The sequence below is a fragment of the Colias croceus genome, chromosome 2, assembly GCF_905220415.1.
Source record: "Colias croceus chromosome 2, ilColCroc2.1".
Lineage (NCBI taxonomy): Eukaryota > Metazoa > Arthropoda > Insecta > Lepidoptera > Pieridae > Colias > Colias croceus.
Genome location: NC_059538.1, coordinates 11,223,204 through 11,241,893, shown reverse-complemented (window position 1 = coordinate 11,241,893; position 18,690 = coordinate 11,223,204). Strand labels below are relative to the sequence as shown.

Sequence of the window (18,690 nt, the reverse complement as noted above, 5' to 3'; positions counted from 1 at the left end):
ACGGCAGGCACTTGGTGACCTGGTGTAAGACTCCTGCTTTTAAAATATTATTATTATCTCCTAATAATGAAAAAATTATTACATGACAAATTATCTCGATTTGATTCGCTGTAATGGCTATAAACGAACCATATCATTGATAATATTATTATTCTTGAAGATTTGGAGCTAATTTAAATATCTCATCTACTAAATTAGCTGAAAACTATATCTTGAGGCAAGTTGAAATCCTCTAACTAATATTCTTTATTATAAATGCGAAAGTTACTGAGGATGTGTGTGTGTTTGTTACTCTTTCACGCAAATACTACTGAACCGATTACAATTACATATATGAAATTTAGCACACATAATATAGAGTGTAATAACTTGGATTAACACATAGGATAGGTTTTATCCCGGAAATCCCACGGGAACGGGAACTATGCGAGTTTTTCTTTGAAAACGCGGGCGGAAATCTATTACATAAATAAAAATCAAAAATATTATTATATATTTTGGAATCTACTCGGATTATTAATATTATTACATTAAGGCTAATTTATTAACTCGTTAAATCGTAATTTACACTTTCGAGATATGTGTAGATAAATTATTAAAGAATTTAATACATAATACTTAGTTATAATAATAAAGATGATATTTTAATGACTTTACATAAACAATAATTAAAGTGCTATCTAGTATAGTAGGTATAATGAGGATTTGTTGAAGGAAATTTTTCATTACCTAGCTCCAAGGATCTAGTAGGTACTGAAAAATCTCCATGTTCCTACTTCCTAGTAACTAGGCTAACTAGGTATGTCATGTATATTATACCTATTAATTCTCTAGTAAAATATAATTAATAATATGTATAGTCTATGGTACCCATTCGTAGTAAATTATTTTTACACTAAAAAAAACAACGTACCTATATGTCAATTGTCATTGTCAATAGATTGTTTTGAAGTTTGAACTGTCAATTAGACATTGATAGCAATTCTTGAAAATTTTGTGCTTTTGGTGAATTTAATTTTCCTTTATTCGATCCTAAAATAAATAGCCATGGCTGCAGTCCGTCTGGGTGGAAGTCTTAAAGAGCTAAGGATTCACTTGTGCCAAACAAGCGCACAATCAGCTGGCGTAAGGTAAAAACAATAATAACTTTATTAAATAGAGCTATTACATAAACATCTCTAACCTGTCTTTTTTGCATTAAAAATTATTATAAATATTACTTTAATTTACAGAGAATTTATTCAGAAGAACTATGTAAATATTAAGAAACAGAATCCTAATTTCCCCATATTGATTCGTGAATGCAATGGGATCCAACCGCGCATTTGGGCTCGTTACGGTAAGTTTAATGCAGTCTTATTGAATTTAAACAAATAATGATTGTATCAACTTATTAAAATTAAACTCAAAAGAGCAGGTAATTATTTATACACGATAAATCATGCTTGTGATACTCTAAATAATTGAAGTGTCCTTTTTTCTGTCTATGTAAATGCATTAGATTCCTTAAAGATGATCTACCTTGAAGTCTCAGATTTTTAGAAAGTATTACTAAGAAACCCTCGAATAATGAATAAGTAAAATTTTTATTATACAATAAATAATGATATATTTTATTTATCAATATAATATCTCGTTTCTTTGCCTTTCTGCCTTGGTTGTTTATCAGAAAACACTGCAGTGATAGCACCGCTCTTTGTGTTTTTGTTTATTGTAAAATTGTTATTTTATGTACTTGGTTTATTGCACAATAAAGTGTTAAATAAATAATTAATGATAGTACCAAGAAGTTGGTCTACAAATACAATCTAAATTTTCAGAAAGAGGTTGCGAAGCAAGTGAATCCTTGTGTGGTTTATCCAGTGCTCAGGTTTTGGGCATTATATATAAACTGTGCCGCATTTAAGTTTGTTTTTACAAATTTTAGTAGAAGTTTGAAATTTATTTGACAGTTTCTAGTAACATAGAATATTTATAACAGAGAAGTAGACTAGTGTATATTTAATTATTTAAATAATAATAATAGTTAAAAAAAACTAAAAAACACGCTTTTTATAGAAAACCGAACTAAAAAATAGAAAATTTTATCAAATAAGTGTATTGTCATTGGTCCTCAATAAATCTACAAAGTTTGAACGAAATCTGGCCGTTTAAAGTGGGTCAAAATCGCGCCCAAAGAAGTCGGTTACAAACATACAGGTGAAGCTAATATAAAGCGTGTAAAAAGGTTTAGTTACCTATTTGAATTTGAAATTTTAACTAGGTATTATTGGAATTTAAAAATAACATGATTGTTTATTAGTCTGTATTTAGTATTTATTTTAATAACAAGGATTTATTTTAATTTTTAACTTTTAAACTAATTTTTGCTTTTTTTCAGAGAAAGGAGTAGAACAAAGCATGCCTCTAACAAATTTGTCGGCCAGTGATGTCTTTTCTGCACTTAAACAGCTTGTGAAGTGATTATGTTTTTATTAGAATTATTGTTATTAAATAAAAAATAGATTATTATATTTTTTCTTTTATTTGCACATAAAACACAGTAGAACTAGCACATACTTGAATAGCTTAAAGTCTAAAGAAAGATACAAATATGTATCTTTATCTACCCTGGATATTGTATGGCAAAATATAATAAAACACATTTGTTATTTTAAAACATACAGAAAATGTAATGTGCAATGATTTAGTAAATCTGATAATAAGTCCATGCTTTGATAAAATTGTTAATATTTGCTACGAAATTATTATTTTACAATTATATCTGTCACATCAAAAATATTGATTAAAAAAAATCGCTATATGCACATCAAAAATTTTATTAAAGCTAAAATATACATTATGACTGATATGCTTTAGATTAAAGAACATTATGTTGTTCTTAAACATTTTTATATGGCAGCAAATTATTATTAAAAAAAGATGCTTAAAGTAAAAAAAATATGTTGGAGTCATAACATGCTTAAAAACACCATGTATAAGGTAAAATTACCTACATTATGGCAATGATATTATAAGTAAAAAGGTGTAGATAGGTTACCAACACAACATATCTTCAAAAACGGCACGCTAACGCTCACACAATTTAGACGTTAAAAAGGGCATGATTCAACTTTTAAGACAAAAAAGAAACTGAACTAAAATGTGGCTAATTCGCCACATTTCAATATATTAATTATTCTCAAAGCACTAATAACTTTTATACACTTTTTTAATTATAATATTACATTATGGTCATATATGGGCTAACATTTAGCTATGTGTTGGCACATAAGGATAAATATTTTTAGGTATTTTAAGCACTACCCATATTATACCACAGTTGTGATATACTTTTAAATATTATTGATTTTGATTTAATACATTTACATAGATAACAATATTGTGTATGGTTTTAATAAATATCTTAGATTTTCATAGTTGGATATTTCAATCTTCATATGAAATAAGACTATGTATTAGTTTACAATAATAAGTGATGAGATCATATTCCACAAGTAAAAACACAATTTTTGATTTATTCGGGACATAAATGGATTAAATACAAATCAATACATATTCATTCTAAATCAACTCAAACTGTTACATATTATTATGTATTTCTAACCATCAATGACTATTTTAATAATCTACCCGTTTACATAATGGTCAACCTTTTATTAATTTACTGATATACGGCAGATTCTAGTATAGGTAATAAAAACTGCAGCAAAATTTCTGCAATTAAGTTTCACTTATAATGTATAACCACAGACTAATAATAATATACTACGTATACAAGTATAACTTACAAGACATTGGCTTTCTAACTGGTCATTTTAGATATGTTAGTAAGTAATTGAACACAGCTTAAAAAACTGAATCACAATTAGATATTTTAACTTAACTTATAAATTGAATTCTATCTTGTGTTACACATTTTATATACTGTAAATTTGTATGCGTTTACAGTATGTTAAATGTTTACAGTACAGTATGTCAAAACTTTTCAAAATTATTCACAACATTTATAAAAAAAAATACATTTGAATACAAAACCTGGAAGACAATAAACAGCTCTATACTAAATACTTCACAGCTAATACTACAATATTATACAAGTACGTCTTACTAGTTACGACTTGAACGCTGGCAACCCAAATATTTCTGGTTGGAATTTTGCTAGCGTTGGCAACACTATTGTCGCGTGGGTTGTCAGTCTTTTGTCTAAATGTGGGTCTGGTACCATTACTACTTGCATGCCAGCTGAAATCCCTGCTGTTACGCCGTGCGGTGAATCTTCGAAGACTAAACACTGAAAAACACACAGACATGAGTATAAAAAATTTTAAGACATTAACTGTAGAAGATGAAAGATTCAATTAAAACCCAAAAAAAAAATCTAAATAACTTGCAATGTAATTTTTTTTTTCATAATTGTAACACCAAACTCCTAAATAAGTTGACAGCAAATACTTGAATGATTAGGTGTTAAAAAAAATACTTCAAACTCTATTTAATAAAAAATATACTTGTCTATGATTGGATATTTTGGCAACTACACCAATTGGCATACAACATTATCATGAGATTTCTTATGCAATAAGATTAATATGAGGATTGTTCTTATGCAATTAAACTTTCGCCTTTTCAAATATAAATTTTTTAGTTATAGATATTCAATAACGCAAAAATTTTTTTTGAATCCAAATAAATGTTTTTTTATCAATATTCCTTTATTCTATATTACACATCAAATTCTATAAATCAAAATTTTAATTATGAAGACATTTCTATTGAAAGAACATTCTACCACAATATTAGCAAAAAATATAAAACCGTAAAAATCTTACCTTGCTAGGTTCAGGTTTATCAGGGAACCGTGATGCAGCCACTAAAAATATATCAGGGTTCGGCTTCCCAAACTTGACTTCCTTATCCGTACTCCCCATGACCATATGATTGAAATAACTGAATAGTTCCTTGTAGCTTGCTATTTTTGTTTTCACTGATCTATCACTTGACGATGTTGCTAATGCAAAAGGTACTTTAGTTTCGTGTAAGTGTCGGATTAGCCTTTCAGCTCCTGTAATATAAACAAAACGAAGCTATAGGAGATCACTCACACACACACAACACACACTTCTATTGTAATTTTTATTTTAGCAGAGGTTTGATCTAAAAACCTAGTTTTTACTTTTTTATCTGTATGGTGAAATGATATTTGCATATCTATTCAATTAAAAATTGAAAGTGGGTCATAGAATATGTATTAATCTTCAGTCCAGACCGTCCGTCAACGATTGACCGCTCAAGTGTATGTTGCTCAGCTGTTAACAGCTCGAGCTGCCCCTGTACGGCCGCTTAAATATCATCATTGCATATTTGTTATGTAATGCCAAACCAATACAAATATATCATTAGATAAGATAATATTATCAAATGATTATATGGAATGAAATAGATAGAATAAATTGATAAATGAAATAAAACTATATGAATTTAGATTCTATGATTTGGAATAATTGAGCTAATATTTTTTAAGGGCTTTTTTACATGGACATTGGACTTTTTAAGGAAAATTATGGGAAGTATAACTATTTGCAGTTGTATTAAATAATGAAATTCAATCTCTTAATGTGAATATTAAAAAAATATGAACATTTGTGTCTTCCATCTAAGCAATAGTAAGGATTTTAATTAATTTTGGCTTACAGTTTTATCAATTATTGAACTTACAACTTTAGTTGCATGAGGTATATTAAATAAAGTATTTTATATAAATAGAAATAAACAAACCATCTAATAATGGTGCGTTTGCCAGCATAGTGTCTCCCATCACAAGTAATTCGTCCCTAAACTCTTTTGGAGTTACTGGCAGTTTCAGCTCTTTGCATAGAATTTCCGATAGACGCTGTTCAGTCCCCCCCAGCACCTTCATCATGAGTTCATCAGTGTATTCATGTCCGTATTTAGCACATAACTGCGTTATCATCTTTTTATACACCAACTCAGTATCTGAAATAGTTATTAGCATTATACATTAAATGTGTAAATGAGATTCACATGCGCACTTTCAGTATTTCATTGAATAACATTATCATATTATAATGTAAATATAACCTTCAGCACACAGGACAATAACATTGACAGCAATGAAAAAGGTCGAATAAAAAAATGTTATTTAACTCACCTAATAACAAGCCGTCCATATCAAAGATGCAATGGGTAACTTTCCTTACATTTTTAGTTGATAAAAATCGCCTTCCGATCGTATCCGACACAGTTTTTAAAAGAAAAATCCTCATTTCTATGCCGAAAGTATTATGTAAACGTTTTGCTGAATGAAACTATCAATAATGTTTCTAACGGGCGACTTATACGTACTTAGCTACACAGTGATATGAATAAAATTTATGTTAAAGCTATTTATAATAATTATAATATAATTTAAAGTCAACTCAAAAGTACGAAAAAAGTTCCAAAGGCCTAAAAGTTGACACCTTCAGACACCTTCAAATTCAATCTTGACAGTTGACAATGTAAGTGACAATGTCAAACAAAAACCATAAACAAAACAGTACTTTACATTGAATGCAAGAAGCTTATATCTAATACACTGGAGATTGCACTATGACCATTAACTTGTAACAAGAAAATATGACCTAGAATGACGTCAGTCATGTTTTTTGTCTCTTTCTGTTGAGTGACCACGTTGGTTTGTAAATTCAGGATTTTTCAAAATAGAAAAAACTAAAAATCATGGTCTATAAATAATAACGACATAGGTATATTTTTAACAGTATTTATATTATAATATTATGGTCATACTTTATAGGTACATACAATTTTAATTGGTATAGAATGATAGTTTTAAATAACTTTTGGCTACAAAGCTTGGATATGAACCGATATATAGCATTAACATCCTTTGTAAATAGAGAAAAGTTGTGTTTTGCATCAGATGCTGTTTACCAAATTGTAAGCTACTCAGATCTTCTTTTTAAACGCGTTGCTTCGACGGGTCAATTTCAATCCAAAATCATCAAAGAAAATTTATAGCGGCCTTGCACAAATTTCAGCTAACTTTACAAAGTTTATTTTTCAAAAGGTATTTTTTTCTGGGTCGTAATCCTCAGTAATCTTGATGGGCACAAGTTAAAAAAGTATAAATTTCAATGTAAAAATTTACAATCTTATAACTACATGTGAGTGCAATACCGATGTCGTGTGTTGTTTCATTACTAGTAACAATCTTTTAAATGGTGTTCTAAATTTTCATCATAATATTGTTATTACAATATATTCTCCTCGCTATCCATAAAAACTCGTCATCATGGTTACCTTACTTGTTAAATTTGTTTATTGAAAACTTGTTGAAAAATGATAAAGTATTGGGGAAATAACAAATTTAACATGACTGCTTACTAAAATGATGCTTAATTAGACAATTTTTGCCATTGAAATGATTCTAAACAGGTCAATGCTGGAGTATTGAGGAATATTGTAAATAACGTAAATATACACTTGCCTGTGAAATTCTATGCCAGAATTTGGTGTCCAAACACTTCTGCAATTTTGCACAATACAATGCATTCTTTATATTCGGAAAATATTCATTAAATAAGCAACAATATTAACTTAAATATTCGAATCGACGCAATTTTTTTGACACACATGCCATATTGACAAAGTGAGAGTTGCTACAATTTTATTATGGTGACTACCCATAAGCAGGGAGTATCGCTTTTTAATAATTGGTTCAGATACTTATTTTATTTAGCATAAATAATAATTGTCTCATCCAACAATGCTTCTGAATGACGTTTTTGGCAATTTATCAACAAACTCATGTACAAAAACTAACCTTTTGTACAGAATATTACAGCATCCATAGTAGCCTTGGGAAAACTTCGTATTAACAGTGGCAATACCAAGTTAGGTGTGAAAGTGATAAAAAACATGAACTGGGCAATATTTTCTTGTTACACGTCAATGTTCATACCGAAATCTCCAGTGTATTAGATATAAGCTTCTTGATTGAATGTCTTTCAGATTCAAGGTCTTTTGAGGAATCCTTATTTTATAGTTTCATAATGAGTAATTCAATACAATTAACTTTAACAATTAAATTAAAATACCGTTACTGCTATTTCTAATGTTTAATTTACCCCAAAATTTAAACATTTCATACTGTGTAATTTATATTCTATGTTTCGTTTGATGAGGAATATCTTTTTACTGACGTAATTACTTTAAAATAATACATGATCAATTAACTTAATTAATAGCTATTTCTTATTTTATTTGAATTCACTATAAATGAATAATTTACGCGTTAATAAATAGGGTTGACAGTTGACGTTTTCAGCATATTCACCAAAGATATTCACGCGACGCATCGAAGTAAGCGAAGGGTGAGGATCGGAATTCGCTAGGTACTATTAACTTTGACAGCGCAGTCGGGCAGTCGGGCTGCGGCCGTCATGGATCGCAGTTAGAGCGTCGCGGGCCTGTTCGATGGCACTATATTGTCCAAAGTTTATATTAAAAATTAAATTAATTTCTTTATAATTTATTAAACGTTTTAGAAGAATAAGTTGATCTTATTTTATTCGTAAATAACTTGGTCGCAAACATGGCTGTGAACGTGTGTTGTTGTGTTGAATTGTCGCCTAACAAAAAATCGATTTTTGGATTGAGAATGAAGAGCCAAATATTGTATTTTGTATTGTTTATTGGCTTTTTGGTGTCGGTATCGGCAGCAGACTCGGAAATGTCCTGTGCTAATGTGAAAACATTATTTGAAAAGAAAGGAATGCTGGCGATGATTGACTTGCAAGAACAGCCTAATTCAGGTAAGAATCACGCGCTCTCTATTTTAACATCGATTGTAGATAGTATTTATGATAATGTTCATATCGCTATTTGATGAAATAACAGTCTTATTAAAATTAAAAATGTTTTATAAAATACCGGATATGCGGGTAGGATTCATATTCAAAGACAAAAACAGGTAAACAGTTTGTTGTCACCCCTAACAAATGTTAATTTTGATTTCCGATCACTGTCAAAAAGCTTTGATTCCAAATAAGTTTGAATAGCGTGAACCGGCTTTGTGTGACTGTGTGATTTGTCAGATCTTCAAATATCGATACATCCATACTAATATTATAAATGCGAAAGTAACTCTGTCTGTCTGTCTATCTGTTACTCAATCACGCCTGAACTACTGAACCAATTTGCATGAAATTTGGTATAGAGATATTTTGATACCCGTGAAAGGACATAGGCTACTTTTTATTGCGAAATATGTACCACGGGCGAAGCCGGGGCGGACCGCTAGTTTTCAATAAAATTTAATCATTAAGTAGGTAGGTACCTAGTTAGGCTATCAATATATCAATATTTAGCTGCTAAGAACCACAATAATTTACCGAGGGTTTTTCAAAAAATAATTAAGAGACTTAAGAAGGTACCTACTACCTAGGTACCTGGAGATCCTTTGTAAGTTTTATCCTTTTCTATCCTAAATATCAACGATGTTATTATCATAATCGCCAATAATCTCTATTTCTACATTACGCATTCATTTTTTAACTTGTTAAAGCAATTGTTTCGAAATTTCAACTTGATAATTTTTTACGTCTGATGTTGAGCCGTCTGTCTGAGTAACACCTCCTAATTACCTATAATAACTGATATATAACCAGAATACAAATAGCGTAGGTACCTACCTACTGCATAACGCTTTTTATTAATTAATCCCATTTGTGAACATAGAGAAAAATTCCAAAATCGATCGTTATTTTTAAACCATAGAGTTAAAAATGCAATGTGTCAAACAACGGACAGTAGGCAAAAGGTAGCAAGAATCGTGTGGGCGAAGTACACTTATAAGTTATAACATAAGACAAAACCGGATTAATTTATTGCTCTACAATTGCAATTAATTCCGAAGTTTACTTCTAGACGTAAATCTATAAAGCGATTTGGTATAAAGATACGGGTAATAAATCAGTTGGTTGATTTGTAACAATTTGTATTTGCATTGAATTTCTCAATTAATCAACGTCAATTGTTAAAATATAATTTACCTTACGCGTTTGTACCTAAATAGATAATTTGTGCTAATTAAATGGGAATAAGAAACGGCAAAATAAGGCAAAGTACCTCCTGGGCCTAAATTGTCACACATATAAAAAAGGCCACATAATAGGCATGACGACAGTATCCATAAAAATGATCGTATTAGTGTTTTTAAGGGAAAATGTATTATAAATAAATTAAATATAGTGACTTAAAAACATTAAGATTAATGAAATTATCAATAAAATAAAACATTGAAACTGCAGTTGGCCATTTTGACTAAAACACGCGTGACGTCAGATGTATTTTGTTGGTAACGCATTTTTATTTATTTTCTATTGTTTTACGTATGCTTTATCGACTCAGAAGAGAAATATAATTGCGAATTCACGAATACGTGGTTTCGGAGTTCTCCGCACCAACTTTATACAATCATTTCTTATTATTTTCTCGCTTGAAATAATTACTAACTGCACATTTTTGAGCATTATTTTTATGTGGATTCACACTGCAATATTGCACAACACTTATAAACTTTGAAATTCGTTTCTATAACACATATTAAATAAATGTTTTTAAAATTTTCTTCGCAATGCGTACAAATAATTACGTATTTACTAAAGAGTGACGTCACGCCTACGCCATGACACCTGCCAGCTGTTTTGGCACAGTTAATAAATATTTTTAGAAAAATGGCTTTTATCTTCGTTAAATTTAAGTATACTACCGAAATATAGGGTTTTTCTTGTATAGTAAACGTATACACACATTATGGAAGAGGATTTCAAAATCTTTCGTCATGCCTATTAGGTTTATCTTTATGCATATTTTTGTAGATATCTACGAAAATGAGATTTTATAAAAGTCAATAAAAACTACAAAGTAAATGCTATAAGTTTTTACTGGAGAGTGGAGAGTACCGTTCCTTGTATTTTCCGAGCCTATAAAGTAAAGGAAAACAAGTTAAATTGAGAAAATGGACCCAAAAGGGGTGTCGCAGTTTGTTACTAAAGTTCTGACATGAACAAAGTGTCTCCGAGGAAATACGATAGGCGTATTCATTTAACAATATCCCAAAGGATTTAATGTCGTCACTTTGTAAGGAAACACTTTGCAATAATGTAATACGAAATGAATTAGATTTATGTATAAGATTATTTCTGTGCCTCCAGTGAATAAGGGAGTAAGACGAGTTATTCCCTTTGGTTTTTATTGCACCATTGGATTCAGCTCGTCAAAATACACAACATATCAAAAGGTCATATCTCTAGCTGCATCCTAACCCAGTTTTTCGAATGACCCAAACGGTATAAGTAGGGTGTGATAAACGGTATAAGTTACCTTATCCATCATTTTAGGCAATCGCAAAGGAACTATTCGTCTCGAGTCAAAATAACCCACGAACACAAAGACATATGTGTAGTTATACTTTTTGAATAAAGACTTAATTCATTTTGTTCCATCCGTGCTAACACTATTTTAGTATAAACGCAGTTGTGTCATTTTTCTAACATGAGCATAAAGGAACAACTCTTAGTGTCATTGGTTCAAGTGACGACATGAGACAGTTTTGCATTATGCCGTGTTACTATTGGTCTATTTGAATACTGCACGGAAACAACGGACACTATTCCTTTTTGCTTAATAATATTTTTCAATCTTTTTTTATTTATCAGTTAACTTGGGATACTAATAATATTTCTATGGAAATTAACTATTTTTTGCAATAGATATTAAAATACAGTTTTAATTAACACATTAAGTGCTAATATTATACTCCTTGTTTATATAAATACAGAACGATAATTGAATCAACTAAAAAAAGCCAACAAAAATGTTAAACTTATAATATTTTCTTCTTATATTTGGGTAAGTTTTATAAAAAATAACTAGTTTTTAATCTTTTTTTTTATTTAATCTAACTACAATAATACTATAATTATTATAGACGCATAGAAAAAAAAATTATAACCAGTCTTGACAATTATGAATATTGTGCTCTCTCTCATATAGCGTTTTAGCCACTGTAATTTGCCTTTTTATAGGAAAAAATCCGCAATATCTTAACTATTTTGGTCCTGCATTATCGTAAACATATTATGGATACTCTGGTACCACATATTTTGAAAAAATTTGGATATTGTCACGTAGAGTCTCTTCAAGTCGTATTTGCATCCAAGGCACCTTCAAATCTGTGCTTAATTTTTTCATAAAATCTTTGCGGCTCATTGTTTTTTCTTTATTTATCTATATTATTTTGATATTATAAGGTATAGAAATTGTTAAAATTCCATATCATGCCGTAAAACATTGCCACTGACCACCTATAACTTTCCCTGTAAGGTAACTGAACATACCTACAGGAATATGGTTTTCGAGCTTCTCTTATCTCTTAATAGTGCTTGTATCCTCAATGTATAACCACCATGACATATTCGGTTTTTCTCCAGACAACATCTTCAGCCACCCAATCCTCTTGCTTGGAGTCCAAATCCAGCGGAGGACAATAATCGTCATTTACTAAAATTGAAGGTTTTTCGTCCTAGTGTTAAAGTTTTCTGGATCCTATTTTATACTCAATATATAGTATATAATACTATATCATGTAAAACGTGACTTGGAAAAAAAATATTCAAATAAATCAACATATTTTTTTTAAACAATCGTAAAAGTTACGAAAAGCCCAATTATACGTCAAAATGACGTACAACATCCTCTTTACTACAAAATGGCGGAATTTACCGGGATGAGCCAACTATGTAGGTACTGCTAGGTCTCGACGGCTAATGAGTTGTTTCTGGATTTCGAAGCGATTCGATGGTAAATATAGAAAAGACAAAGTTATTTCGCCGCGGTGTACATTAAATTTACGTAGATTGGACTTCTAGGGTTAAATGCATAAACACCTACATGTTGTTTTGTTTTTATTATATCTAATAACGATAAAAAATCCGTTGATTTTATTCGTTTTTCAAACTACATGCATGGTTGTTCCACTAAAAGGCCTCAATTGAGTCAAAAAGTACACAAATTTCAAGCATAATAAGTCGCATCATTTCTATAAAACCAAAACTGGCAATAATTTAAGTCGTGTTATGCGACTATGAACATAGTGCATTAGGGCATAAGTCGTTATATTGCAAAGAGCAAAAAAAACCTTATGTGAATACATTGAGTTATTCCATGAAGTACTCGTTCATAAGGGCACAACTACAAAAAAACACGAAAAAAGTATATTAATGGGGTTGTTACAATATCTGTTCATATGTAAAACTAAAGTCTAACATCATATCTTACCCATACAAGCTTAAAAATTTGAAGTTATAAAGATTTAGTGTTGATATATAGGTAGTTTTTTATCTCTACTGAAAAGTGCTGTTTTTGAGTTATTCCCTTATTCACTGGAGGCACAGATTTGTAAAAATTTCTACTAGGTAGGTATATTGTTGTTAGGTTAAATTTGAACTTGACTGTATTCATAGATACATATTATTTAAATAACAAAAACGTAATAAAAACATTATTCTTAAAATATTTATACCGTCCATTAAACAATATATTATCAAGAATTCATATGTTCAGATAATGGAAAATGCAGCTGTACACGATGGCAAAGAAAAAAAAAGTAGAACCGTGTCTCACCAAGTCACTTAAACATGCATGAAATAGCAAACCCGTTAAACCACTTATGCAGTTAATACGCAAATTCATTCGTAAATAACAATTATACGTCGCCAATGTAAATCGAAGTGATACGGAGTTATTAAGTCTACAGACTTCAAGACTGGCTGGAAACTGGCTCACCAAATATGGTCATGTCTGATAGAGCTGCCGTGATGTGTGACATTGCCGCGTTTTACATAACCAAAGGAATGTGTGGGTATAGACTATAATAGACTTGCTAAAGGTTAAAGAGTATATTATGCTCTACTAGATGCGAATTGAGTTGGAGTCGAAATAAACTCGACTTAAGACAGACTGGAATTCTTAAATCCTTGTTTATTTTATCTATTAAAATTTCATAAACAAATGCCTGCAATAATAGATAACATTTGCACAAGATTTGTAAAATTAATGTTATGACTTAGGCATCTAACCAAGTAGGCAAGTACCCAATACCTGTTACAAAAGTTGTTTTAGAGAACCGATATCAGGGGGTCATCTAATACATGTCTAGAAAATTGTGTTTCTTTAAAAATCAATGTACCAGAAATTATATACAATTAATGAACATTGATGTCGACGTCGGTACATCAAAGGGCATAAACAAGACCTGTCTAGCGTCCGTCTATAATTCACAAAAAACACGTTTACAAGTTAAAAGTTTTAATAAGTTCACGGCCGTATTATAAGATTTGATACGCGCTAATTATGTATGCAATTCGCGAATACTCGGTTTGTCGCGACGACTACCTACCGGCATAAATTGTAGACGGTATATTTAGCAATGATGAATTTATTATAAAGAAGACGTTAGTTCGCCGGAAAGGGATGTTATGAGTCACTCATTTATATTCTTGTTATATCTGTGGCGGTTGGCGCTTGGGCATTAATCACTAGTTGGGATGCGCGGATTCGTCGATTTTTAGTAGGGAACCATTTTGGTTTTTTTTTCTGAAATTAAAAGGCTAGGCTTACATTTTTTATCAGGCTCCAAACGTACAATTTAAAATGAAACAAACAGACAGACACGGATTAATTGTGTATTTACATTAAAATTTGCAGGGAAACAGACAAATAAACGTTATTTCTTTATATAATATCTAAGATACAATATTCAAAAGGCTAGATTGTTCAATACCTAGAATAAAATCAAGTTGATTATGGATTAAGAACCTGTTTGAAAATTTATTATTCTCTAAGTCACTATAACAATTCAAAGTCTATTTTATCGAAACTTATTAACTAAAAAGGAAACATAAATCCTATTTAATAGTTTATCCATTTGTTATTTATCCATTGGTTATAATTCTTTAATAATATCTAAAAGATTATAATTATCTATACGTATAAAAAATTAATGATTTTTTTAAATGAGATTCGCATCGGTCTCATCATAAAGAGTACCTAGATCTCTAGTTTTTATTTCTTTATTTTTCACATTTAATATTTTTTTAAGTGACCATAGAGTAATTTTTTTTAATTTAACTTTGATTATTATTTTTACGCCATTCAGACATAAATTATTTTCGTTTATTTACTCACTCAAAGTGGATAAACATCGCAGCAAAAGCACTTCGCACTTCTTCTTTCTTCAAGCATGATGCCGCGTTCTCCAACTAGTGCTATTATAATATCCGACTTCGTACAGAAAATATTATCCCTAATACAAGGATGTCGTTATCATTGGGTATCCTGTTTGGATACTTTCTAAGCTAACCTATCTATCATGGCTGTCATAGGAGTCACTTTAGATAACGTATGTCCACCTTGGGAAAGTGGAGTTAGCTTGTGTGGCATTCACGTAATGTAACTCGAACTTTTATTCACACTGGTAGATTTATTCACGGTTTCTTCTTTAATTTGGGTGGGAATTTTGTTTATGGTAATATAAGGAGGTGTGAAGTTCGTCTGCTTTATGAAATGAGATTTCTAACAATATGATGCCTCGAGATTTTGAAAAAGTTACTTTATTCAATACGTATAATATATTCTATATAAAATGTTCTTGTGACTAAATCATAAACATACATAGCCACTCATTTTAGTCATTTTCATAATGAGTTAACTTGTCTTTCTTCTATATAATTACATAGTTAAATTTGGTATCGTATTCCTAATAATTAACTCCTATCTTCATCAAATTAACTTGTCTCAAGTCGTTAATTGGTTAGCGTATCAGAGTATGATCAAAAAATGTGAAATCCATAGTTTGTACAACATTCCTGTTTACACTGTCGCCGTACCTTAATAAATGGTATGACATACAAATTGTCTAGTGGGTGGACTGGTTGACAGGCCGACAAAGACTGGGTAAACATGCAGGAGGTCGACAACCCGCCTGCTCAGCCATATTGATTAGATTCCGGGTTATTAGTTATTTATCATTTAGTGTCCAGTAGGAAGTATGTACTTAGTGCATCAGAGAATTTTTTATCTATGGTTTAACAAATCAGTGTGGAGGGAAATTTTGCCTTTACAGAAAATTTGATAGGTAGGTAATTAACGAAAAAAATACGATTGACAAAGACCTATTCGGCCTGCGAAAAAAACGCTAATAAAAATCGAAATGAATTGAGATTCCAATAATAAACGTATGTATAAATACCGAGCAAATTATAAAATGAAACGGAAAAAAGTAATTTATAAAGGTAGTGTGTACATGAATGGGCGCTCCTATCTACTGCACATGAATTGCCTACCTTTATTTGATCACCCGAACCCTTTCAATCATATTAAGTGAACGAGGCTCCATCAGTCACAGGCTCTGACAGAACCTTTGTGTCGCTTCGCATCCCATAACCTTATTCTGTAATTAGATCCTCGAATTATTCGTTAAGCAGGATGCCGTATTGTTAACTGAAATTTTTATTACTAGCAATGCCGTTGGGAATTTTCTAAATGCTTGAATGGGTGGAAATTGAAAGGACGCGTGATAAGGGTCTTGTTTCCACGTGTAACAAATTAATTGGCAACAAAATAAATTTATTGGTGCTTGCGAGAAACAGGTAAATATAAAAAATAAAAAATGTACATACATAACAAACATTCAATTGAAATTTTTAATAGCAAGCTTTAAAACAGATTAGCCATATGCACAGCATCCTTAAAGTCAGGGTTATAATTGTAAGATTTATTTATGCGTCGTTAAAATTGGTTTACCACGTCGAGGCTAGCTCTGACGTAAATAGATACAGCAAATTGTTATGTCAACCCACGTTTCGTGTGCGTTTGAGCATCCTGCTTGCGAATTCTGAACAATGGATTAGAATAACAATTTATATGGGAGACAATGAGCTAGATCCGGGGTAAAATTGGTATAACCGATAATGATAATATGTTTTCAGTTGGGTACTAGATTACCTTTTTGGTTGTTGTATACCTGAAATGGGAAAGCAGAACTTTATTAACAGATTAAATGGTATGCAAAAATGAAACTATGAGCACATAAAAATATAAAGGAAAAATGTAGCATTCAGCCGTTTCTGCATCATAAGCTTGAACAATTTTTCACCTCAAGTGAATTCCGCTTAAACTCCACGTAGTAACTTTTAATTTGCAAGACCTCTAAACGATGACCGCATCAGCGAGCATTCCACAACGATGCAGGTGGCGACTCGTCCAGACGTGAGACGAAGACCGGTCCGGACCGCAAAAACGCTCAAGATCTTTTGTCAACCGCATACGTTTATGCAAACACCCCGCCATTACGGCTAATTAAAAAGAAATTAGGATTAACGAGGGAATTATGACGTTTTGACATTTGACAGTTTGAAGCGCCGCCCGCCTTATTGCTTTACTATAGAAAGTGTAGTCTATAATAATTGGGAGATTGCTAGTGCGTTAAACTGCCTTATATTTTTAAGATAAAGAAATACCACGGATCATTATGTAACATCTGATGATATCTGTTAATTTATAAACAATTTGTACCAATTTTAAATGCAGAAAGATTTCGCTCACATATCTAATCACATTAGTTTAACACGGTTTACTGAACGTGACAAGTTAATATTTAAGAATGTTATCCACAAGTGAATGACCTTCTATTTGCAAATGGCCGACTTATGATTATCGGACAATATTATTTATTTGTTACGTGTTATTGGCAAAAAATATGCCCATTTTTTATTTATTTTAATAGTCTTGTTTAGTTAAAAGAACATACATTAATTTATGGCTAACTATCACTGGATGAATCGTTAAATTTAAAAAGAATAGACTATAAATTTTACCTAATCTTTGAATAATAAGTTACTTCAGGATCATGTTATGTAAATAGGACTTATTGACTATTTTTATTGTTATTTTAGATTATGTGGCCTTTAGAATGTTAAGCGGCTCTTCATTTTATAGTCAAAATTAATTGTTCGTTCAAGTTTGAACTGCCGTAATGTTTTATTAGCGCTTATCGAAAAATAGTTATTTATATACCCAATTGATATCTTGAGTTACCTACCACAATATTTTAGAATTAAGAAAATAGCCAATTGAAAGAAATTGAAATAATAATAAAGTAAGTACTAATTTCTTCTTAGTATACGTACATTATACGGACAACAAAGCAATTTCATATGAATCTTTATTTATATTCAGTTCTATCATTATATTACATACAAGAATGAGGTATTGTAGTTATTGTTAATTATTTTAAAATCCTGTACAACAAGTTTTGTTAGTCGTGCATCGCAAATTCCAAAATAAACTCGACACCGACATGTATCGAATGTCAGTCAGCAAATATGAATTCATATAATTAGCCGTGATTATGATAGTTAAATACAACAGAGTAAGGTATAAATTTATAAAATGTGGAATCGAAAACAATGTGATTCGAGCTCAGACAGGTCCGAGGTCGAGGGCGAGTTATGACGTGGCGAAATCGAAACGTGTTCGTGCATTCCATCGATTCTTTCAATAAGAATGCGCCCGCGAGGCAGTGATCATTATAATCTCGGCGTC

At 30.8% G+C, this 18,690-nt stretch overlaps 3 protein-coding genes across 3 annotated transcripts in view; 2 read left to right on the top strand and 1 right to left on the bottom strand.

Moving 5' to 3' along the window:
• Window positions 1-952: 952 nt before the first annotated feature.
• LOC123703525 (NADH dehydrogenase [ubiquinone] 1 alpha subcomplex subunit 2) lies at window positions 953-2,511 on the top strand. The gene is made up of 3 exons (XM_045651573.1): window positions 953-1,130; window positions 1,233-1,339; window positions 2,381-2,511. Exons 1-3 carry the CDS (start codon window positions 1,048-1,050, stop codon window positions 2,461-2,463), a joined length of 273 nt encoding a protein of 90 aa, XP_045507529.1. The 5' UTR covers window positions 953-1,047; the 3' UTR covers window positions 2,464-2,511.
• A 23-nt stretch (window positions 2,512-2,534) lies between these two features.
• LOC123703517 (probable pseudouridine-5'-phosphatase) lies at window positions 2,535-6,485 on the bottom strand. The gene is made up of 4 exons (XM_045651561.1): window positions 6,173-6,485; window positions 5,779-5,997; window positions 4,833-5,065; window positions 2,535-4,294 (listed from the first exon to the last, which is right to left on the bottom strand). Exons 1-4 carry the CDS (start codon window positions 6,285-6,287, stop codon window positions 4,115-4,117), a joined length of 747 nt encoding a protein of 248 aa, XP_045507517.1. The 5' UTR covers window positions 6,288-6,485; the 3' UTR covers window positions 2,535-4,114.
• Window positions 6,486-8,451: 1,966 nt separating this feature from the next.
• LOC123703726 (glypican-4) overlaps window positions 8,452-18,690 on the top strand; it is a 101,104-nt gene continuing 90,865 nt past the window's right edge. Inside the window, exon 1 of the mRNA XM_045651826.1 lies at window positions 8,452-8,837. Within this exon, the coding sequence (XP_045507782.1) occupies window positions 8,618-8,837 (220 nt within the window). The 5' untranslated portion in view covers window positions 8,452-8,617. The remainder of the gene's footprint in view (window positions 8,838-18,690) is intronic.

Bases quoted from the DNA above. Each gene is read 5' to 3' on its own strand.
- LOC123703525 (XM_045651573.1), top strand. From the start codon at position 1,048: ATGGCTGCAGTCCGTCTGGGTGGAAGTCTTAAAGAGCTAAGGATTCAC. The intron at 1,131-1,232 runs GTAAAAACAATA...TTTAATTTACAG, and splicing joins GCACAATCAGCTGGCGTAAG to AGAATTTATTCAGAAGAACT. The intron at 1,340-2,380 runs GTAAGTTTAATG...GCTTTTTTTCAG, and splicing joins GCGCATTTGGGCTCGTTACG to AGAAAGGAGTAGAACAAAGC.
- LOC123703517 (XM_045651561.1), bottom strand. From the start codon at position 6,287: ATGAGGATTTTTCTTTTAAAAACTGTGTCGGATACGATCGGAAGGCGA. The intron at 5,066-5,778 runs GTTTGTTTATTT...TTTATATTACAG, and splicing joins AAACGCACCATTATTAGATG to GAGCTGAAAGGCTAATCCGA. The intron at 4,295-4,832 runs GTAAGATTTTTA...TGTGTTTTTCAG, and splicing joins ATAAACCTGAACCTAGCAAG to TGTTTAGTCTTCGAAGATTC.